This window comes from Bubalus bubalis, chromosome 20, assembly GCF_019923935.1.
Source record: "Bubalus bubalis isolate 160015118507 breed Murrah chromosome 20, NDDB_SH_1, whole genome shotgun sequence".
Classification (NCBI taxonomy): domain Eukaryota; kingdom Metazoa; phylum Chordata; class Mammalia; order Artiodactyla; family Bovidae; genus Bubalus; species Bubalus bubalis.
In genome coordinates this window covers 33512991-33532529 of record NC_059176.1, presented here as the reverse complement: position 1 = coordinate 33532529, position 19539 = coordinate 33512991, and the positions used below count along the sequence as shown (strand labels likewise).

General features: G+C 34.8%; 1 protein-coding gene across 8 annotated transcripts in view; it reads right to left on the bottom strand.

The window, feature by feature from the left end:
* NOVA1 (NOVA alternative splicing regulator 1) overlaps positions 1-17504 on the bottom strand; it is a 170833-nt gene extending 153329 nt beyond the window's left edge. The window contains exons 1-4 of one of the 8 annotated variants that reach the window (XM_044933161.1): positions 15068-15892; positions 14761-14904; positions 9265-9380; positions 7542-7621 (exon numbers count right to left, since the gene is read on the bottom strand). Coding sequence is in view for 4 of the 8 variants with exons in the window: in XM_025271693.3 (XP_025127478.1) it covers positions 14761-14904; positions 16648-16783 (280 nt within the window). In the remaining 4 variants the exon portion in view is untranslated. Of the gene's footprint in view, positions 1-7541; positions 7622-9264; positions 9381-14760; positions 14905-15067; positions 15893-15937; positions 16533-16647 lie in introns of those variants that run through there. The other 7 variants (XM_044933158.1, XM_025271693.3, XM_025271692.3 and 4 more) reach the window with 7 other exon arrangements.
* Between the last annotated feature and the right edge of the window lie 2035 nt (positions 17505-19539).

The window sequence follows — 19539 nt, the reverse complement described above, 5'->3', positions numbered from 1 at the left end:
TAACTTCATAGACAAAGCAAAAATTCAAACTCTTTTAATGTCTAACATCAATATAAAGATGGGAAACATACAGACGACATCAAGGGTTCTATGTTTACAGAGGTCTGGTCAGAACAGAAAACGTGTTTTATGTCTCTATTTTGCTTAATTATTACAGTTGTGCTTTCAATTGTAAAACTGAAATCTGAAGGATTTCCAGATGAAGAAGGGGAATTACCAATCCATAAAAAATATCTATTTCTCAGTGCTGGGTCAAATGTGGCAATTTGGTAAACCTTACCTAAATTTTGAATACTATGTTTTTGAACTCAAATTAATAAGCAGTCTGATGCAGAGTGTTATAGAATAACAGTAAACAAATAGGTTCATCATTTTTAACTTTCTATATGACAAATCATTTTAACCTTCACTATCTTATTTTCCTCAACTATAAAACAGATATAAAAAATTCCTGGCTACACTGATATTTAAGTATAGTGATGTAACATCTAATTATGTCATGATTAGTAAACTACTTTTATGTACTACTTACTTATAATAAGTTTTAGTTATACAGTTTTAGACTTTTAAAAACAGGACTATGACTTTTCCCAGTAATGGTCACAGAGCTAGTTTAAATACGTACATAAAAGAATTCACTTTACAATATTGTATATTGTAAAGTTAAAAAAAAAAAAAAAGAATTCAGAGCCTGGCTCTTTAAAAGATACTGAAATCACTAAATGTTATTTGAAACAATTCCTAAACATAAAATATCTTCAAAATTTTCCTCAAACAGAATTGTATTTGTTCTGCATATTTTTAGTCAAAAAATGTACACAGTCCTTATTTATTTATCCCTTTCATTTACCTAAATTATCTCCCTCACATTATAGAGTTTCTACTTATTTTCAATGCAGTCTGCTGAAGCATTTGAAAGGTTTTCAGAAATTTTTTGATAAAAGCAGTATTTTTAAAAATTCAAAAATAATTGTTCAAGAAACCTGAAATATGATTTTACAGTTGAGTATTTTATCATAAAAGAGCAATGTGTATTGAAGTTCTCTTTAAATGGTTTTATAAATGATATACAGACATAGAAGCTCCATGCTTTTTCTATTAATATCTATACATTTCCTAAAAATAAAAATACCATTTTCAGTTCTTAATTATTTATTTTACTAAATCAGTTTTGGCTATATCAAATATATTAGCATTATTATTCCTTAACAAAAATACAATATATGTAACTACTATTCACATTCATAGTCATCTGTCAAACTGTATGCTGCTTACTTGCAGATCTCATTAATTTTCACAAACTCCAGAGAATAAGTTAGCTACTAAGAGAGATCCCAAGTAGATCATTTTAATGGCGAAAAGATTTTTTGCAACGGCTGAAAACAAGAATTTACAAAATAAAGGGTCTGTCAGCATTCTAAGCCCACCAGCGAAAGACTGTAAAATAAAAGTAGCAGTCTTCCACTGTAAAATTACTAATCTTAGTAATACAGTACATTAAACATGCCATTTGAGATATATGCCAACGTAAACTGCCACATATGGCATATCTAGCTTATTATCACAGTTTGTGTTTTCACATCTAGAGTCATTCTAGTTTTTAAACAAGATGTCAAATATACCAGTGTAGCTAAAAATATGATAAAGCTTTCAAAGGAACATACCTTTCTTTAAACAGAATAGGTACATACTTCAGAAGAAAGAATGTCAAACATTACTGTAATGAAACATGGCTGGAAATTTTCTTTGAAAATATACATGTAAATGTAAAATAGAGGATCATCTTAAAGGCAGAATTCATGAGATATTAAATTTAATGTCACAATTCACATACCCAAAGTTTCTTCACAAACTTTCTGAGAGAATTGCATTGATTCTGCAATGTATACAGTCATCTTTCCTACATTATCTATCCCTTAAAGAACAAGTTATGTTACCATATCATGATATGTATATCAATTTGAAGGCAATGAGACACTGCTTATGCTTCCTTTTTATACTGAAATCAATCTTGAGTTACACAACTGGTATTATTGAATTATGAACAGCACTTAAATAAAGATTACACAGTGAATATTTTTGTTTCAAATTCCCATCTGGTGCTTAATGTCACTTCAGCTGTTCAATTTTTTAATGTTTCTCTACACAACTAGCCAATAATTCCACAAATAAGTATAAATGCTAGAGAAATTTTAATCCCATTTTCCAAATGTAAAACAGTGCCATATTTTTCACAATCACTTTTTAAACTCATCTGGAGTTGATAGATTATCAATTAAGACTGATTCTTATATGAAATAAACATTTATCAATGATGGAGAATCCTGCTGAATCTCAATAATCAATTGAAATTCCAAACAAAATAATTACACAACAGAGAATCAACTAACAATGAGTAAGGAGCTTCAATTTTTTCACTGACATAACACACACCAATGTCTATCACATACCAAAACTTCAGTGTTTGAACACTACCAAAAAATTAAAATTCGCACATTAAAAATGCATACGTTGTACAAATCACTAATTTTCATCAAATTAAAAATAAATGTTCATATACAAAGAGAGCTAGAAACTAGGCCTACATATTCATATAATTTAAGGAAGGTGAAAATTTTTATCAGCTATATGATTCTAAATAGCTATTAATCAAAGGCAAACTAGTAAAAAAAAAAACCACTTGAGTCACTAACTTTAAATGCACCTGTGTAGCCAACAGGTTACATAAATGTGAATGAATGTGAAAAACCAATTTCTATCTCCAGAGCTATCCTGAATACAGCAAAACATTCCTCACTGACATTTTTCATTCACTGGGTCACACACCTTTTTCTTCTACCCTCAGAGCACATAGTTGCTTAACAAAAGATAGCTTCTGTATTTCCTAAATTTCTTTTCTGTATCACTAGTTGCCTCACCCTTCCCTTACTCCTTTTAGTCTTCTCTTTAATTCTACGTATAAAGCTGAGGAAGCCTCTCTAGTCTACTACCCTGCTTTCAGATAACTAAGGCAATCCTTCCGCCACCATGCAAATATCACTATTCACATTTATAGAAATATTATATTTTAATTATACTACTGTCATTCATTTTAAAAACGTAATAGATGTATTTTTTCTTTCAAATATTTCTTGCTAATGAATGTCCCCAAAATGAATATTCTTCAATCACACTTTTCTCTTTTATATTTGTAATACATTTTTTATCTGTACAATTAATGACAGTATCTCCCTACTCCCACTCTTTCCCCACAGCAATATCTACTTTTTATCCCAGTAATATCAAATAACTTTTGGATCCCTGAATATATGAGGGGTATTTTTCATAATTTCGTCACTATGTATACAGTCTCTGCTTCAAGTGACCTTCCACCCCTGTCTACCAGGCAAATTAAAATTCAACCTTCAAAACTTTGTCAGCTCCTATTTGAAGTCTTTTTTGAAGTATACCCTCTTCTCTCAAGATCTTGCCACTGACAGAGGCAGTTTCCACTTCCAGACATAATTCTATCATTATACAATTATCAATTTTCATTATAACCAGATATTTATCTTTATTGTTTCTTATCACCCCCCTGCTTGAGAGTAAGATCTTCGGAGAATTGTGTATTTAGTCCCAACCCCAGAGGGAACACATAAATGTCCACCAGAAAGTTAAAATTTGGCCATAGTGGCAGACAATGCAGGGGAAGCAGTCAAATAAAGAAACACTTAAGAGTTATTTTAATCCATTACTCTTCATGAATTTTTTTAAAATAAACTGAATTTATAAATACGTGGGAAGATCCCCTGGAGGAAGGCATGGCAACCCACTCCAGTATTCTTGCCTGGAGAATCCCATGCACAGAGGAGCCTGGTAGGTTCTAGTCCACAGGGTTGTGAAGAGTCATACACAACTGAAGCAACTTAGCACACACACATGCAATGGGCTAAGCATGAAACGAAATATATTTATCTATTAAATCTTAGAAGTTTCACTGGTTTACTGTAGTAAAAATGAAACAATCTATTATTATGAGATGAACACTAATACTTCATACCTCTCTAAATTGTGTTTAAGAAAGCATTTAAAAGACTTTGAAGAAAACCATATTTAATAACTTTCCTAAAATTTTAATTTCAAATAAAGTATACAAGTTAGTCAAACTCAAAACATATAAATTCCAATCTACTACAACAGTTGGTATGCTTTTCTCATGAGTAAAAATTTTAGTCCAGCTTCTAAAAGCTGTAATATATTTATACCTTTACTTCTCCACTACAGGGGGGGAAGAGATATTAAAATATATTAAAAACAAAAATTTACTAATCTTACTTTTTATAATGTAATCTTAATTTAGTGGTTAGTAATCTTTGATTTTCAAGGTATCTTAAGAAAAGTGATCAGTAGATTATTCCTTACTACATAGGCAGCCATGTGGCAAAGTATGATGTAATATAACTCTGACATCTTGTACACAGGTACTTTTTATTATTTTATTAATAAATAAATGTTAGTTAAGCTCGTGTTTCTTAAGACAGTATTTTAAAATTAATCTTCATATGAGAGATGGCTCTGAAGTACTGTAATATTGGCTTTCACTTTTCTTTACAGAAGACAACATGCTAAATAGAAAATGAAATTCTACTCTTCTTTCTTGAGACCCAGTCCATATTTATCTTAACATGTCTATAGCCATTTCTTAACTGATTGATTTTTAAACTCATTTCTTATCCAACATCAGATTTTTCTCACATACAAACTCATTACTTATCCAAAATCAGATTTTTCTCACACAGATACTCACCCCTAAGAAACTAGAAATACAATAAACAACTGAAAATGAACTGCCTTCTACATCCATTGTATTGATACTATCCCATTAAACTAGAAATATAATGAAAAACTGAAGGTTGCTTCTACATCCACAACACTCACAGATGAAGCCGCAGACTGGTTACTCATTCAATCACACATTCATTTATATTTCAAATGCCACAGATGTTTAAAGCACTGAGTTACATGCTGAACATATAGCAAGCATGTAGGATGACAAATTTTTTCATATCAATGAAGCTTAATGCTGCTGCTGCTGCTGCTACATCGTTTTAGTCGTGTCTGACTCTGTGCGACCCTATAGACGGGCCCACCAGGCTTCCCGTCCCTGGGATTCTCCAGGCAAGAACACTGGAGTGGGTTGCCATTTCCTTCTCCAATGCATGAAAGTGAAAAGTGAAAGTGAAGTCGCTCAGTCATGTCCGACTCTAGCGACCCCATGGACTGCAGCCTACCAGGCTCCTCCGTCCATGGGATTTTCCAGGCAAGAGTACTGGAGTGGGGTGCCATTGCCTTCTCCAAGCTTAATGCTGGTAGTCTACTAAAGTAAGTAAAGACTATGACAAAATTTTTTGTTTTAATTTAAATCCATGAAGGAAAAATACCTTCAAAATCACATTAAGTAACTTCTATGATTATGTTAGAAAGTAGTGCTTAAGCCTATAATGAAATGCAAAGAGCATCAGAATTCTAATTAACCAAGAAGTGGACCAATTTAATGAAATGGGTACACACAAAAAAATAATAATTATGTTTTAAAATTAATAACTACTTTATTATGTATCTTACTTTCACTTAGATTACCTTAAAATTAGCCTCATGTTTATTTCTTAATCGTAATACTCTGTCCTTTTAAAACCAACTGTTATGACTACCTAGCCAAATATGCAATATTGAAGGACATTTTGTAAGTCAAAAATATGGAAAATATATACATATCCTTGAAAGCAAAATCTGACTTAAAAAGTCTATATTTTTTTTAGCAAAGCCAATACTCAGTTTAACCAAAAGTGAAGAAATTAAAAAGTTGAGCTGAGGAACAAAGGAAGGGGGAAAATAATAAGAAAAGAAGGAAAAGAAAGGACTTTGCAAATGAAGGAAAGTAACAAAAGTTGTAGAAATCAAATCACCCCGAATACTGTCACTTTCAAGCAATACAATTTTGAAAATACAGAAAATGACCAGTTTATATTCCAGGCAATATAATCTATCAGATCATTTGTTTTTTAATATATGGTAAAGAGGACCTGTCTTTGGCCTTAGAGTATACCAAATCAAAATCAACAACAATTACTGTAAAATAACTACTGTGCTTTCAACTTAGTATAAAAAAGTGGGAGTGGGGAGTGTATTTATTTTAAAACTAGGTGAGAGAAATGATGACATATCCTCAGAGAGTCATATTCAAAAAGAGGAGGGAAAAAAACGGGGGAAAGCAAAATGAGAATAAACTACCTACTAAAACTGTACCACAAATTCAAAATCGCATTTAAAAGTTGAGGACAATTATTGGCCTATATCACTCTTTGTATCTTGGTTTTCTCAACTGTTAAATGAAGATTCTGGAAAAGATCACACTTAAGTGCCATTTCTTTCATCTAGTTTCACAATTCTATAATTTTTCCAATTCCTTTAAATGAAAAAATAAAAAGCCTCTTGGATACTCCTAAGCCCCTTCAATACTCACTAAGTCACTGCCAGAAGATGCCATATAATATTAAAAAAAAAAAAAAAGTAAACAAAACCTAAGGAGACAGTAACAATTAAGAACAACATTTTAGGATGATGCAAAACATACCCATAGTCCTTTACAAAGAAAAGATGCTTTGTAATAATTTTAATTCATAATAACCAAAGGACACCTGGACTCCTAGGAAGTATCTATAAATACATACAATAATTAATAAGAGAAAAACTTCTGGACAGATTTCATAGTGAAGAATGAAACTAGACTTTTTTAAAAAGTACTTTCCTGGCTTAAAAAATTAACTAGTCTTAGAAAAATAAAAACACAGGATTTATACAAAGAATAAAACTATGTGTGTAAGTGAACAGTCTCCAAGTATAGGCTCAATTGTGCCCAACACTTACTCCTTCAAAAACAGGTATTTCAAAAATGAACATAACCAAAATTGAAAAGCTGCAGTTGTTCAAAAACATTTAGCAACATAAAAATATATACCAAATTCTCTCCTATTCTGTGTTAATAAAGTGCACTACCCCATTCCTTCTATTCTATCTTTCTAATTACTAAACACTGCCCTATCTAAGTAAATTATTAACAATTTAAATGAAGGTAACTTTCTTCAACAATGATTTCCAAAAATTCAATCAACACAGTATTATTTATTATATCTTAGAAGAAACGCAGGATTTGAAGTCTTATTTAATTAATAAGTTCATTATGTGAAAATTTATCCTACAAATGAACTATGGGCCCTTCAATGCATAACTGTTTTCAAAAATCGTTAAAAAAGAAAAGTTACTCTTCAAAGTTTCAAAAAGTATGCCAAGCATCACAAGAAAAGTAAGAAACACTACAGTCTGAAACTTAAACATTACTGAGTTCAGAATAAAGTTAACTGGATATTGAAAATATACTGAACATCAGTAAGACATAAAACAGGACTTGAAATAAGAAAAATATTAATTTTAAAAGTATCAATTATTAAATGAGTATAAGAATAATTTAAAAAATTTTTATTTTCCACACCAAATAATCTTACCTGAATCATTTTGCTGTTAAAAAACTCAAGATACTGATTTCATTTTTCATCTGGTCCTGTCAACGATGCTATGACAGGCCCTGCAGGAAGCAGCAAAAGATGAATGATGGAGTGTAGATATTATGTGTTTTCATGATCAAGTATGTCATGGAAAAGGATATCCATATCATGGTTTGAAACTTAGCAATGTTGAAAATATCTCAAAATGTTTGTTTGTGTACATAATATTCTTTTTTTCTACTTTGTAGTCTTAAAACGTTTATTCTTATTAAATATCAAAACATCTTACATGTGAAATTTTAAAGAATTATTGATGAGAATTAATAAAATAACATTCCACAATATAAAAAATAAAAAATCTTGATTAAAAAGTAAAATATGTTTAAAAGTGGAAGAATGATACTCTCCAATTCTAGAGACTATTATTTTAATCATATTTCCCACAATTACTATAATTACTAATAAATTACCAATTATTCATAACCAAATTAAGATAAAATTTTAAAGTTCTTTTTTCTTACAGACAGTAACTTCAAAATCAAATAGTTACTGGCCACTCTTGTAAAAATTCCTTCAAGAAAAGTAAAGGGGTTCCAAAAATCTGCAAACTCCAAAACTTAATTACTCTTGAGTAATTGACAAGTTAAGAGCCAATGGATACCAAAAAATTTAACTTAGTGAGACTAACAAAAAGTCAAAATAATGAAACTGCTTCACAAAGAATCCAAATGACATTTCAAAATTCTGAATTATTTTAAAATGGTATAGCACTTTGCCAGATTTAAGAACTGTTTTCTGTGCAAAGGCCAACTGATAAACAGGACTGTGATGAAATATCTAACTAATGCAAATACTATTAGAACATACAGGAAACTTTTGTATGTGTCATAGAAGCATACTGTCAATATTTCAAATAGATCAAGAAATTGAAAACAAAAGAAATGAATGACAGACTTTTAAAAAGTTTTTATTATAATCAACTTTTAATTTACTTATAATAAATTGTGGTCAAAAACCATTTCAACAGCACTCCTATGTTAAGCTAAAGCATCCTAAAAACATTTTTAACATACTATTCCTGTCTTGTTTATTGGAGCACATCAAAACACTCAGCAAAGTCTGTTTGTCAAAGTCCCTAACATGCTAAAAAGATACTACTTAATTTTAAATAGGTTCTTCCTCTTATAAAATAAACAAATGTTAATTTAGGATAATAATTTTAAAAGAACTCCAATGTACTTCCACTTACTTCCATTCACTTATGATTTGAAAATACACCTGTGGAACAAGTAACTTTAAATAAATTTTAACTTAAGGTTATTTGATTTTTATTTCTACACCTAAAGTCCCCCTCTCCTTTTTATGTAGATTCTATCAGATTCATGGAAATCATTTTAGCTGCAAATATATCCATATAAAAAATGGAAAAGTTGATAACATATCTTTAAAGAACAGGATGAAGAAATTTCACCAACCCAAGCATCAAAAGCACTGCTTCATTTCTTGCATGTTACGGTTTATACCATGCCACTTCAGTCTCTGAGGGTCAGGTTAATTAAGCTCCACAGCAGCTGCAGTGCAATGTGAGACACACACTGCAGCAGTTCCCACCAGTCCAGTCCAATTACCTGTAGTATTCCAGCACTGGACAAGTGACAACCAACCTCTTCTCTCTAGTCACTTGCTCCCACTGGTCTACTGATAAATGTTAGAACAAACTAACCTCTTTTTGGAAAAGACTGCAAAGCTGAATGCACCTGCTGCAGGCTGCAATGATGAGTCCCAGAGAGATGTTTGTCAGTCAGATCTCTGCAGATGTTGTTTAACTTTATGCTAGAGCTGCATCCAAAGATGGAAATGAGATGGCAATCAAGCACAAGTCTCCCACCCTCATCCCCCCAATTTTATTCTGAAAAGCTGCACTTGCTCATAAAAGTTATCCTTTAAAATACAGCTCCACTAAACTGGAAATAACTGAGACTAAACTCTGTGGCAAAAACATATATGTACAATAAATGGCGCTGGGAAAACTGGACAGCTACATGTAAAAGAATGAAATTAGAACACTTCCTAACACCATACGCAAAGATAAACTCAAAATGAATTAAAGACCTAAATGTAAGACCAGAAATTATAAAACTCTTAGAGGCAGAACACTCAATGACATAAACCAAAGCAAGATCCTCTATGACCCACCTCCTAGAGTAAGGGAAATAAAAACAAAAGTTTAAACAAGTGGGACCTGATTAAACTTAAATATATACATATATATATATATGTGTGTATATATATATATAGTACGGAATTTTAGTTAACAAGTGGCATAACTGTGTTCAGCAAATGTTACTTATAATATTTAAGAGGAAAATTAATTCTTTTAAGCCAGAGCAAAACAAAAGAACAGAACTATAAAAAGACATGTTTCTAACTGGTGGTTTATAGTTTGGTTTTTAGTGATACCACACACTCCTTAGAATTCCCAAGACACAGATCGTTTTTCCTCATTGTATATTACATGAAACATCTTCAATACACAAATATTGAACTATTTTACCAATTGTGTTCATTATTTTTAGACTATTTTGAAATCCTTGGGGGTGATATTTGCAAGGCAATTTTGCTAGATGTACTGTATCACTTTACAATGTCAAAAATTTTAAATGAACTATTTTTCCAAAATCTAGAAGGCTTCAAATAGCAAAATTCAAAGTGACATTGTGCTATAATAATTCATGAAAACAATGACTCTATAAATTAATGATGTTCTATAACCTACTAAATCGATAATAGTCTTCCATAATAACATCAGGGTGAAATTTTAAAAAGAATCAAATTAAATGAACAGCTAACATTTTTAATGCTGATTCAATCTTTCTAAAAAATTTCATACCACAAAACATTTGCTTTCATGAGTTAAGTATAAAAATTATATCTTTCAGAAACTACAATTTTAATACAGATGTGCTATGCCACTAACATTCCTTTATATGTTGTTTTCCTATTACTTAAAATGAGAAATAACATCTTAAAAATACAACAAATTTTCAGACAGATATTAACGTATAAGTGAAAGCTTATGGTTCCTCCTACAACTGAGGATATAGAGGTAAAATATAAAAAATCCACAACAATAAGTAGTATGACAAATACAAATACCACAACTTTAAAGAAAAAAACGTTATGTGTTAGCAACTCTTTGACAATACTAAAACCAAAACAGCACAATGTAATTGACAGCTATCATTATTAAATTCAACAATACTGCAAATTATACTTTATTTTCTTCTTATATTTACCTGCTAATTTTGCCTTAAAACATATGCCAATAAATTTCTAAGATGCTTTGCATCTTAGATCAAAGAAAAGAGTACAGACTGCAACTTTCAGAGGCTATAACAAAAGTATTCATTCACCTTGTACTACTAATACGATAATACTCTTCCTTCAACAATGTAAACAAAATAAGTGATCTATTTTAAACTCCACAAACTCCTCTTATTTCTAAAAGAATGATCATTCTTACACAATCCCAGTCCTAAAGGTTAAATTGGCCAGTGAATGTTCCCCCTGTCAAAATTAAGGCAATGTGGGGTTATTTCCTTCACTAAAAGAAAATTTCACTTACATTCTGCTTTTTCTTGATTTTTAAAGATTTTACATATAAATGGTTTGTGATGTTTTAAATAAGCACCACCCAAGTTGGACTGAGATAAAATTACGATGCAATAAAATCTAGGGATAATGAGTTCAAGTTTTAAAGGACCAAAAAGTAAGTAATTTATATTAAAGGTGATCCAGTTTTATAACCACATTTATGAAAACAGTTTAAAACACACACACAAACACACACAAATATATGCTAAGATTATAAGAGAATTCCTGTTTGATATAATGAATATCTCGGGTCATAAAATAGAATAAGTAAACTATGAAGTATTGTAAAATCTTGAAAATGTTTATTTTACATACTCTATATTATTCCCAAAGAATAATGTATTTAATAAACTTTTCCAATTATCTGCCTGAATCATTCATTAAATAATTTTAGCTGATAAAATCAATCTACTTATTAACAAAATCTAAACAATCACATCTTCAGATGTCAAATAAAGGAATAAAATAATACCATCCTATGACCATCCTGAAAATGCATACAGTAATTTATTTCCCAAAATGAGAAAGCTGTTTTTTATTCAAAGGTAGTAACTTTGAGTAACCTAATTATAAAAAGGATATATAAATAAGTCAAATTAGGTTGCTTTAAACAAGTAAGAATAAAAGATATATTCACAAATCACAGGTTATAAGTTAGTATTTTGTAAGATTTAGATTTTTAGAAATAGATAAATGAATTGCACAGCACTGCAAAAAGTCAAATGAATCTTTTTTCCGATTACAGTAACTGATAAATGTACTTTACAATTCTTATCATACAATTCCCCCAAATATTTAATATATGTGCATGCTAAAATACACAATGCAATATACGGTTCTATAAATTCCAAATTCATACCAATTAAAGTACAAAAATGTTTTCTTCATCTCAACTATAAATATAAAAAAATCAAAATCAAAAAACAAGGTTGCTTAAGATATTTTAAAGATATAACCAGAGGGCGAAAGAAAGTAAAACAAATATGATAAATATAAGATTGTACTGGCTATAGTAAAAACAATGCACATATCATTTGAGTTGAAATTTAATAAAACATCACCAAAGTGTGTCTGTACCCGGCAATATACACCCTGAAGAAAGTTATTCTCAAATGCACCAGTATTCCGACTAAACCTTCCAAAAACAATTACGTTGTTTTAAAACTTAGGTAATCTGAGAAAATTCATTAAGTTACACAACTGAAGCATACTTTTCCCCAAATACTCTGTCTTACAAATAAGAAACAGAAAAATGCTCCATGAAATAAACATTAGGCACATTCATTCTAATGGAATGTAGAGTCATACGTACATATATGAAACACACAAAAAAGGGCATCTCATAAATCATAGTTTTATAATTTAGTTCATTTGAGAAGAGTAAGCTAAGTATCCACGAAGTATATCTGAGTAACAGAAGTTGAAAGTAGCTCAGAGGCTGCTATGTTGAAGAATACTAGGACTTTATATAATTCCACAGGCTTATGGTCAAGTATGAACAGAAAGACTACTAAAATTAAAGTCTATCAGAAAAAGAGAGATGTATCTATCTGTGCAGGTAATAACCTAGTTAAAACCATATTTAAATACAAAGTGCTCAGAATTATGAAAACTTCTTATAAATTACAGGGTTTTATTTTATCCTTAAAATTGTTCCCATAGTTTGTGATTGGTTTCCACCTGTTACAGGCAGAATATAAGCCTTCTTTTATCCAGACATTTCAACTCACATTTGATCAGGTTACGTCACTACACACACAGAATTTTCTTTAACACATTCCAGTTTTCCATTTTTTCCAATGGATATTCTTGCTCTATATAAATAACATGCCTCAGAACTATAAATGATATAAGCAGTTTCAATGTAATAAGAAAAAATGCACAACTATGTGGACTAAAAACAAAAGATCTAATTCCAGTTGTACCCTTCCCAACCCACTAAAAATAAACTATATTCAAATGAAAAGGCATTTAATTTACTATTTGGAATATCCTTGATAAACACCAATTTTCTGTAACATCTCTGCACATCTGATACCACCTCATGTATAATGCAAAAAAAGCTATTTCATTTTCATCTATTGACAGTGAATTTAATTTACTATTGCAGCTCTTTTCCTAGAACTATAACGTTATTAATTCCGCAATCAAGCTCTTTTGAATGCTTTTATTTGTACCAAGGATTTTCACAATTCCACATTGATTTTTTCCATCATAACATACCTTTTAAACATAAGAATGTGAATATGTTAGCAAACTTTCCTAATGCATAAGGAAAGTTTCAGAGACAAGGAAAGCCATCTACAAAACTACACTCACAGAAAATAAACTTTTGAGGGACATCATATCTAAGAGACTACACCTTAGTTTAGCAAGTGTAATGTTTACCAAATATAGTACATTTAATTTAAATAACTAAAGGATAGTTCCAACCAATCTAAAACCTTCTTATACAGTATAATGGTCCATTTTCTACAACCAAGCGATTGGCCTCCAAATGTTTTGCTTACATTCATGCCAGATGTCTTTGCTGTACTAAAGAACTCTTACTGAATTAGATCACTGAAAGCAAATCAGCTTTTATTTCCCACCAAGAAAAAAAAAAATAAGCAGCACCGGTCCCCTCAGCACTGAACAAATATTTTTATGGTCATAAAGATGAAATAATCAAAAAACATGGCAGAAACTGCATGAAGGTAAACACAAATAATGTTTTATCTAGGAGATAACTATTCAATTACGGAGATTTTCCAATTAAACTTAAAATCCATATGTTAAGTAGAAAATGACTTTTAAAAAGATAAATACTCAGAACTCTGTAACAGTTGAAATTTTAAAAAACACACTGAAAAGTACAAAAAAAAATTATACCACCTAGGAAACTTGCCATATTCCACTAGGTTACAGTACCTACAGTACCACACAAACTGTTAACATATTTTGATCAAACACAGCTTTTAAATAACACAAATTTTGAAGCATGGTTCTACTTCTCACATAATAATATATTTCCTTGTCACAATTAAATAAAAACACAATATTTTAAAAATCTGAAGAGGAAGCACTTGTCCTCTTTACTCCAGGGCCAACAAACAAAGCAATGAAGCAGAAAGAGGTACATAATGGATTTAGAAAGTAAATGGTCCATTCTTTTAAGAAGCCTTTCTATCCCCTCTTCTGAATTCACTCTAGACTAATTGTCATTACAATTATGTCTGAAAACTCCAGAAGAACCCTATTTCCTGATGCCAGCTGTCCAGGTTTCTATCTTTAAATTTTAGTTTCTTTTTTTTTTTTTCTAATCAGAAAGAAGTAGTTAGAAATAGCCAGGAAGATTCATCTCGAAATTGGTCTACATCAGAGACAGAATATCGATTATAGAAACCAAAGGTAATCAAGAATGAAAATATTTCTAAAATTATTCCACAAATACTCTAATACATCAAATATCTAAATAAAGTCTACACTATTAAGAATTCTTTCAATACAGCACACAACACAGGTAGATCTTTTTTTTTCCTTTCCTTGGGGATTTATCAAACAATCTCTTCATCATTGCACCTACCTGGGTAAAAATCTTTGGACTTAGACAGCTTGATGGTGGCTCCAGTTTCTTTTTGCAATTGAACAATCGTCTGTCCTCCCTTTCCAATTATAGATCCAGCAGCATAACTAGGTATGAGAACCTTTAGAAAATATTGGCCGTCTTCTGAAAAATGCAAAGAAATACACTCCGTTAAAACAATAATTTTAAACTTTGTACCCTCCCTCCACCCTCAAGAGAGAAAACAGCGATTAAACCCCTGGGCATATAGCTGCAGGAAATATGGGGTTAAATTGTTTTTATAAAGAAAAAAAAATAAGCCAATTACACTGAAAAATAAATAAGTACGAAATGTTTCCCATTCTGTAGAATTTATACTTTTTCTAACTTGGAATTAAAATCTAAACATGTTCTATTATTTTGCAACACTGTAGAAACTGATGACTAAATTCCAGTTGTTATTCCAAACATGGAAGTCTTCCAATTCTATCTGTGGTTACTATGGTAAAACAAAACGAACTGACCCTTCAACAAAACTTCAGAGATTTATACCATGACAAACCTTCACTTAACATATTGCAAAATAAATAAATAAAAGGACGGTAAATAGTGATGAGCTATATATATTTGACAGGAGCAAACACACAAGCACTACAATTAGCCATTGCCTGTATCCTACTTAAAGTATGCAAAACAACCATTCTCCTACCAAATAATCCACCCAAACTGTAGGGTGTATTCCAAGCCTTCAATAAGTGCCAGGAAATAACTCAAAGTGATGTGGACTGGTAAATCTAACTAATCCTGGAGTATTTCTTTAGCACTCCTGAGTCTACTATGATCTCGTTTAAGCTCATTAATTAAAGGACCTTAAGAAGAATTTTGCCAATACTAAAAAGCTTAGGAGTCATTTACATCAAATACACTTAAAAGTGACCAGATAATGTTCCTTCTCCAAATGAATCACAATCATTAAAACGGAGGGGGTGGATGAACCAAAAAAGACTGAAATGAAATGTTTTAGAAAATAAAGCCAACTCCCTAAACTTTAATTTCCGTCAAACTGGTGGTGTCTTAAATAGGAAACACCCCGGTAAATCCAGCTTCCTTATGTGAACATGAACGTTCCAAATTTTTCGGGTGTGCCATTCGCAAGACCCCCATCCGGCTCTAAAGTACATGCTGTAGATAAATTCACCTCTGCCTCGATGCATTGGGTGCATTGTTAAGATGACTCCAGTGCCAATGAAGAAGCGGTACCGGTCCCGTTATAACTCATCTTCCCGGGAAGCGCAGGATGTTAACTAACAAGTCACAGTACGAGACACCCCCACCCTCGTATGCACACCCCTGAAGACAAATCAAAGAGATTTTTGCACCGACAGTATAAGTGCGGTAAGAGCATGCACTCTTCAAGATTTTGCATACTACTTGTGGCCCAAACCAAGGGGATGAAGAGAGCAAAACTCTCCTGTGCCCCAGTCATTCGCTCTCCGCTACCCAAGTGCCATTTATTTATTTATTTTATCCGACTGTTAAATGCAGCGCGCATCTTCGGGCGGCCATCACCTCGCTCGGGGTCATCCACTTCCTCCTTAACGGACCCCCTTGCCCAGGTCTAGGATATTTAAACGGTCAGCCTTTCGACCGATTAAAGGGAAAGATAGGTCTATTCCGAAAAAAACGGTCGCCATTTTGATGAATGATAAAACACAGAAATGGAAATGTATCGGGACCGGCGAGGTGCGGGGCAGGTGCAGGGGAGGGGGCGCGAGGCAGGGCGCGGGAGCCGCCGGGTTCGGGCTGGAGGTGTCCGGGCCGCGGGAGGGAGGGAGGGCGGCGGGAGGCAGGGAAGCAGGGGCGGGCGGCGGGGGATGGGGCCAGCGGGGAGGTGGAAGCGATACCCACCGCCCGTATTGGTCCTCTTGGTGCTGCCGGCTTCAGGGGGGGCTTCCAGCGGCCTTTTCCGCGAGTCCGGCGGGTCCAGGTCTATGGGAACCCCAGTGTGGGTCCCGTTCTGCTGGATGGGAGCTGCCGCCATCATGTTTGCAGTTCCTGCCGCTTCTACGGGGAGAAGGTTCTCCCTTTTGTTTTGGCTTTTTCTTTTTTTTTTTTTTTTTTTGCTTTTTTCTTTTTTTTTGCTTTTGGGGTTTCTTAAGGTTGTTTTGTTTTTGTTTTTGTTTTTTTTAATCGGATCAATAGAAATCTCTTTAAGAAAAAAAAAGCAATGTTGCTGGTTTGTTCTCACTGGGGAGGGGGCAGGGCTGAAGAGCAGCTGCAGTGCAGTGTCAGAAAGGAGACAGGGGAATGGAGGGGGTGTGAGAGACGGAGGGAGAAAGAAGGAGAAGAAAGGAGAGAGGGGGAGAGAGTGGAGAAAGGAGAGGGGCGAGTGAATGAGCGGGAGGAGGGGAGCGGGGAGGACGGGCTGAGGGAGTGGGAGAGCGAGAGGGCTGGCGGGGCGCGGGGAGAAGCCGAGGAGGAGGGGAGAGCGAGGGAAAGAGTGAATGAGCAGGAGGAGGGGAAGGAGGTGGATGAGGAGAGAGGAGCGAGCGGCGGAGGAGGGCAAGAGCCGGGAAGGAGCGCGGCGGTCCCGGCGCCGCGCTAGCGCTGCGCTCGCTCCCGCTGCTGGTGCTGCCGCCGCCGCCGCTGCCGGAGCGGTTCTGCCGTTGCCTGGGCTGCTCGGCGCTGCTGCTGCTGCTGCTGCTGCTGCTGCTGCCGCCCGGTCTCGCTCATTATTTCTCCCGCTTGTGGGGGGGGGGGGAGGGGGAGGCTGGCGGGGAGGGAGGGGGATGGCTGAGAGGGGAGGGTAGTGAGGGGTTGAGTTCGCAGACTCCCACACACTTCGCGCTCCGGTCCCTGCCTCTCAGCAGCGCCGCCGCCGCCGCCTCCCTACGCCGAAGCCTCAGCCTGCGGGGGCGGGGTGGGGGGGGGGCGCCTGAGGGGGAAAGAGTGTGCGTGTCTGCGCGGGAGTGAGAGCGCGCGCCGGCTGAGAGCGTGCGCGGGGGCGCGCGCCGGCGGCGGGGGCGGGGCCGGGGGCCGGGGCGCTCCTGTGGGAAGGGAGGGGTGAAAGGTCGCGGGTCCTCGGCAACACGGCTCAGGCAAACGTAAGCCGCTTGTCGCAGAAACCGAGGGGGTCCAAGAAACGCGCTAGGCTGGAAGGCGGGAAGCAGACGTTACTGACAGCCGTGCCAGCCAGTAGTATGGAAACCTGAGAAAGGCTCTTCAGGCCCCTTCCCAATCAGGAAACTTGGGTATGAGAGGGAGTGAAGGGGTGGGGTGGGATCTCGGTCCAGCCGGGACTGGAGAGGCGACAATTTTGGCTAGACTGAGAAGGGCATTCGAGTGACCGTTCATAACGGGTCGGACAGCGTTAAGGCTGAGGGAGGAACCTTAGCCGTATGCTTCCAGGACTTCTAGCTAGGTACATCCGTTTTTCAGAGTTAGGTGAAAGACAGTAGTTAGCCTCTTACTTAAGGGTGGTTCTACGGAGTGATTTCATCAAGAGTATTACTCGCACTGTGTGACTTCGTTAGGGAACTCGAAGTGTCTCACTCGCTGCCTTAAATCCTTTCGGAAACAAGCCAGGATACAAATAAATAAAGCTAGGTAGGAGTATCCCCTTCATGAGGCGCCGAGAGGCGGACTAAACACAGGCAACAGCTGGGTGTGTATCCAAAACTAATTCTGAACGAAAAAGGAATATACGAGTATAATTCAGCGCAATGTGCACAGCTTATGATTACACAGATCTCGGATATATAACGAACTTAAAGCTCAACCAGAACACTACAGACAAGAAAATATATATTTGGAGTAGACGCTAAATGTCGGAAAAGATTCCGTTTACAGATGAGTAAACTGACCCAGTAAAGTATTTTGCTCAAGGTCATCCATCAAATTAGTAATTAAATCAGTGTACTAGGAAGCAGTGATAGTGGAAAAGCATGGGCTTTGGAGTTCAGAAATCTTGGTTTCAAGTTCTTGGCGGGCATATTCTAAAAGTGTATCCTCAGACAGTCCCTTAACATGTTGCTGTATGTATTAAGTGCTTTTACCATGTGCCAAGCAACCAACTTCACATGTGCTCTTTACATGCGGTGTATCATGTAATTATTACTGTCTCCGTTTAATGAGGCAGTTTGGGTTTAAGAGATATTAATAATTTTACCTAAGTTACAGTGGTGTAAACACAGTAGTAATAATTCAAACTAAAGTCGTCTTGATTCCAGAGTCTGTCCACTTGAATACTGCAGTACACTGGAGCCTCGGGTTCCCTCCCGCAAAATAATGGGTCTTTACCTCCTGGAATTCTTGAGTCAAATGAGATAATATTCGTGGCAATGCATTGTAAGATGTAAGAACATATGAACATATTCACTAGATTTCTAGAACAAAGATGCTCCTTTCCTATAGGTTTCGAGAACAGCACTTGAACGTGAAAACGGCTTTAGTATCAAGCTAGCTCAGAAAGAACTTAACTCTGATTGACCAAGAATACTTGCATAGATGAGGCAATAACGGAATAGAATAAAATTTGATTTCTGGTTGATAGAGAAGGGAATGGAAAGAATACTAACCCTACTTTTAGCATCCTTTATTGGAAGGAGTAACTAGGAGGCGTTGGGATTTCTGGTACTTTTAAGTAATAAAAGACGACACTGCTGAATGAGGAAGAGAATAACGTTTAGTTCAAGAATAAAAGTTCATCTGGAATATGAAAAATATGTTTGCCTTAAGTCAGGGAAGAAGATGCGCTGAGAGCTGAAAGGGAAAGCAGGTAAGTTAGTACATACTGGTAAA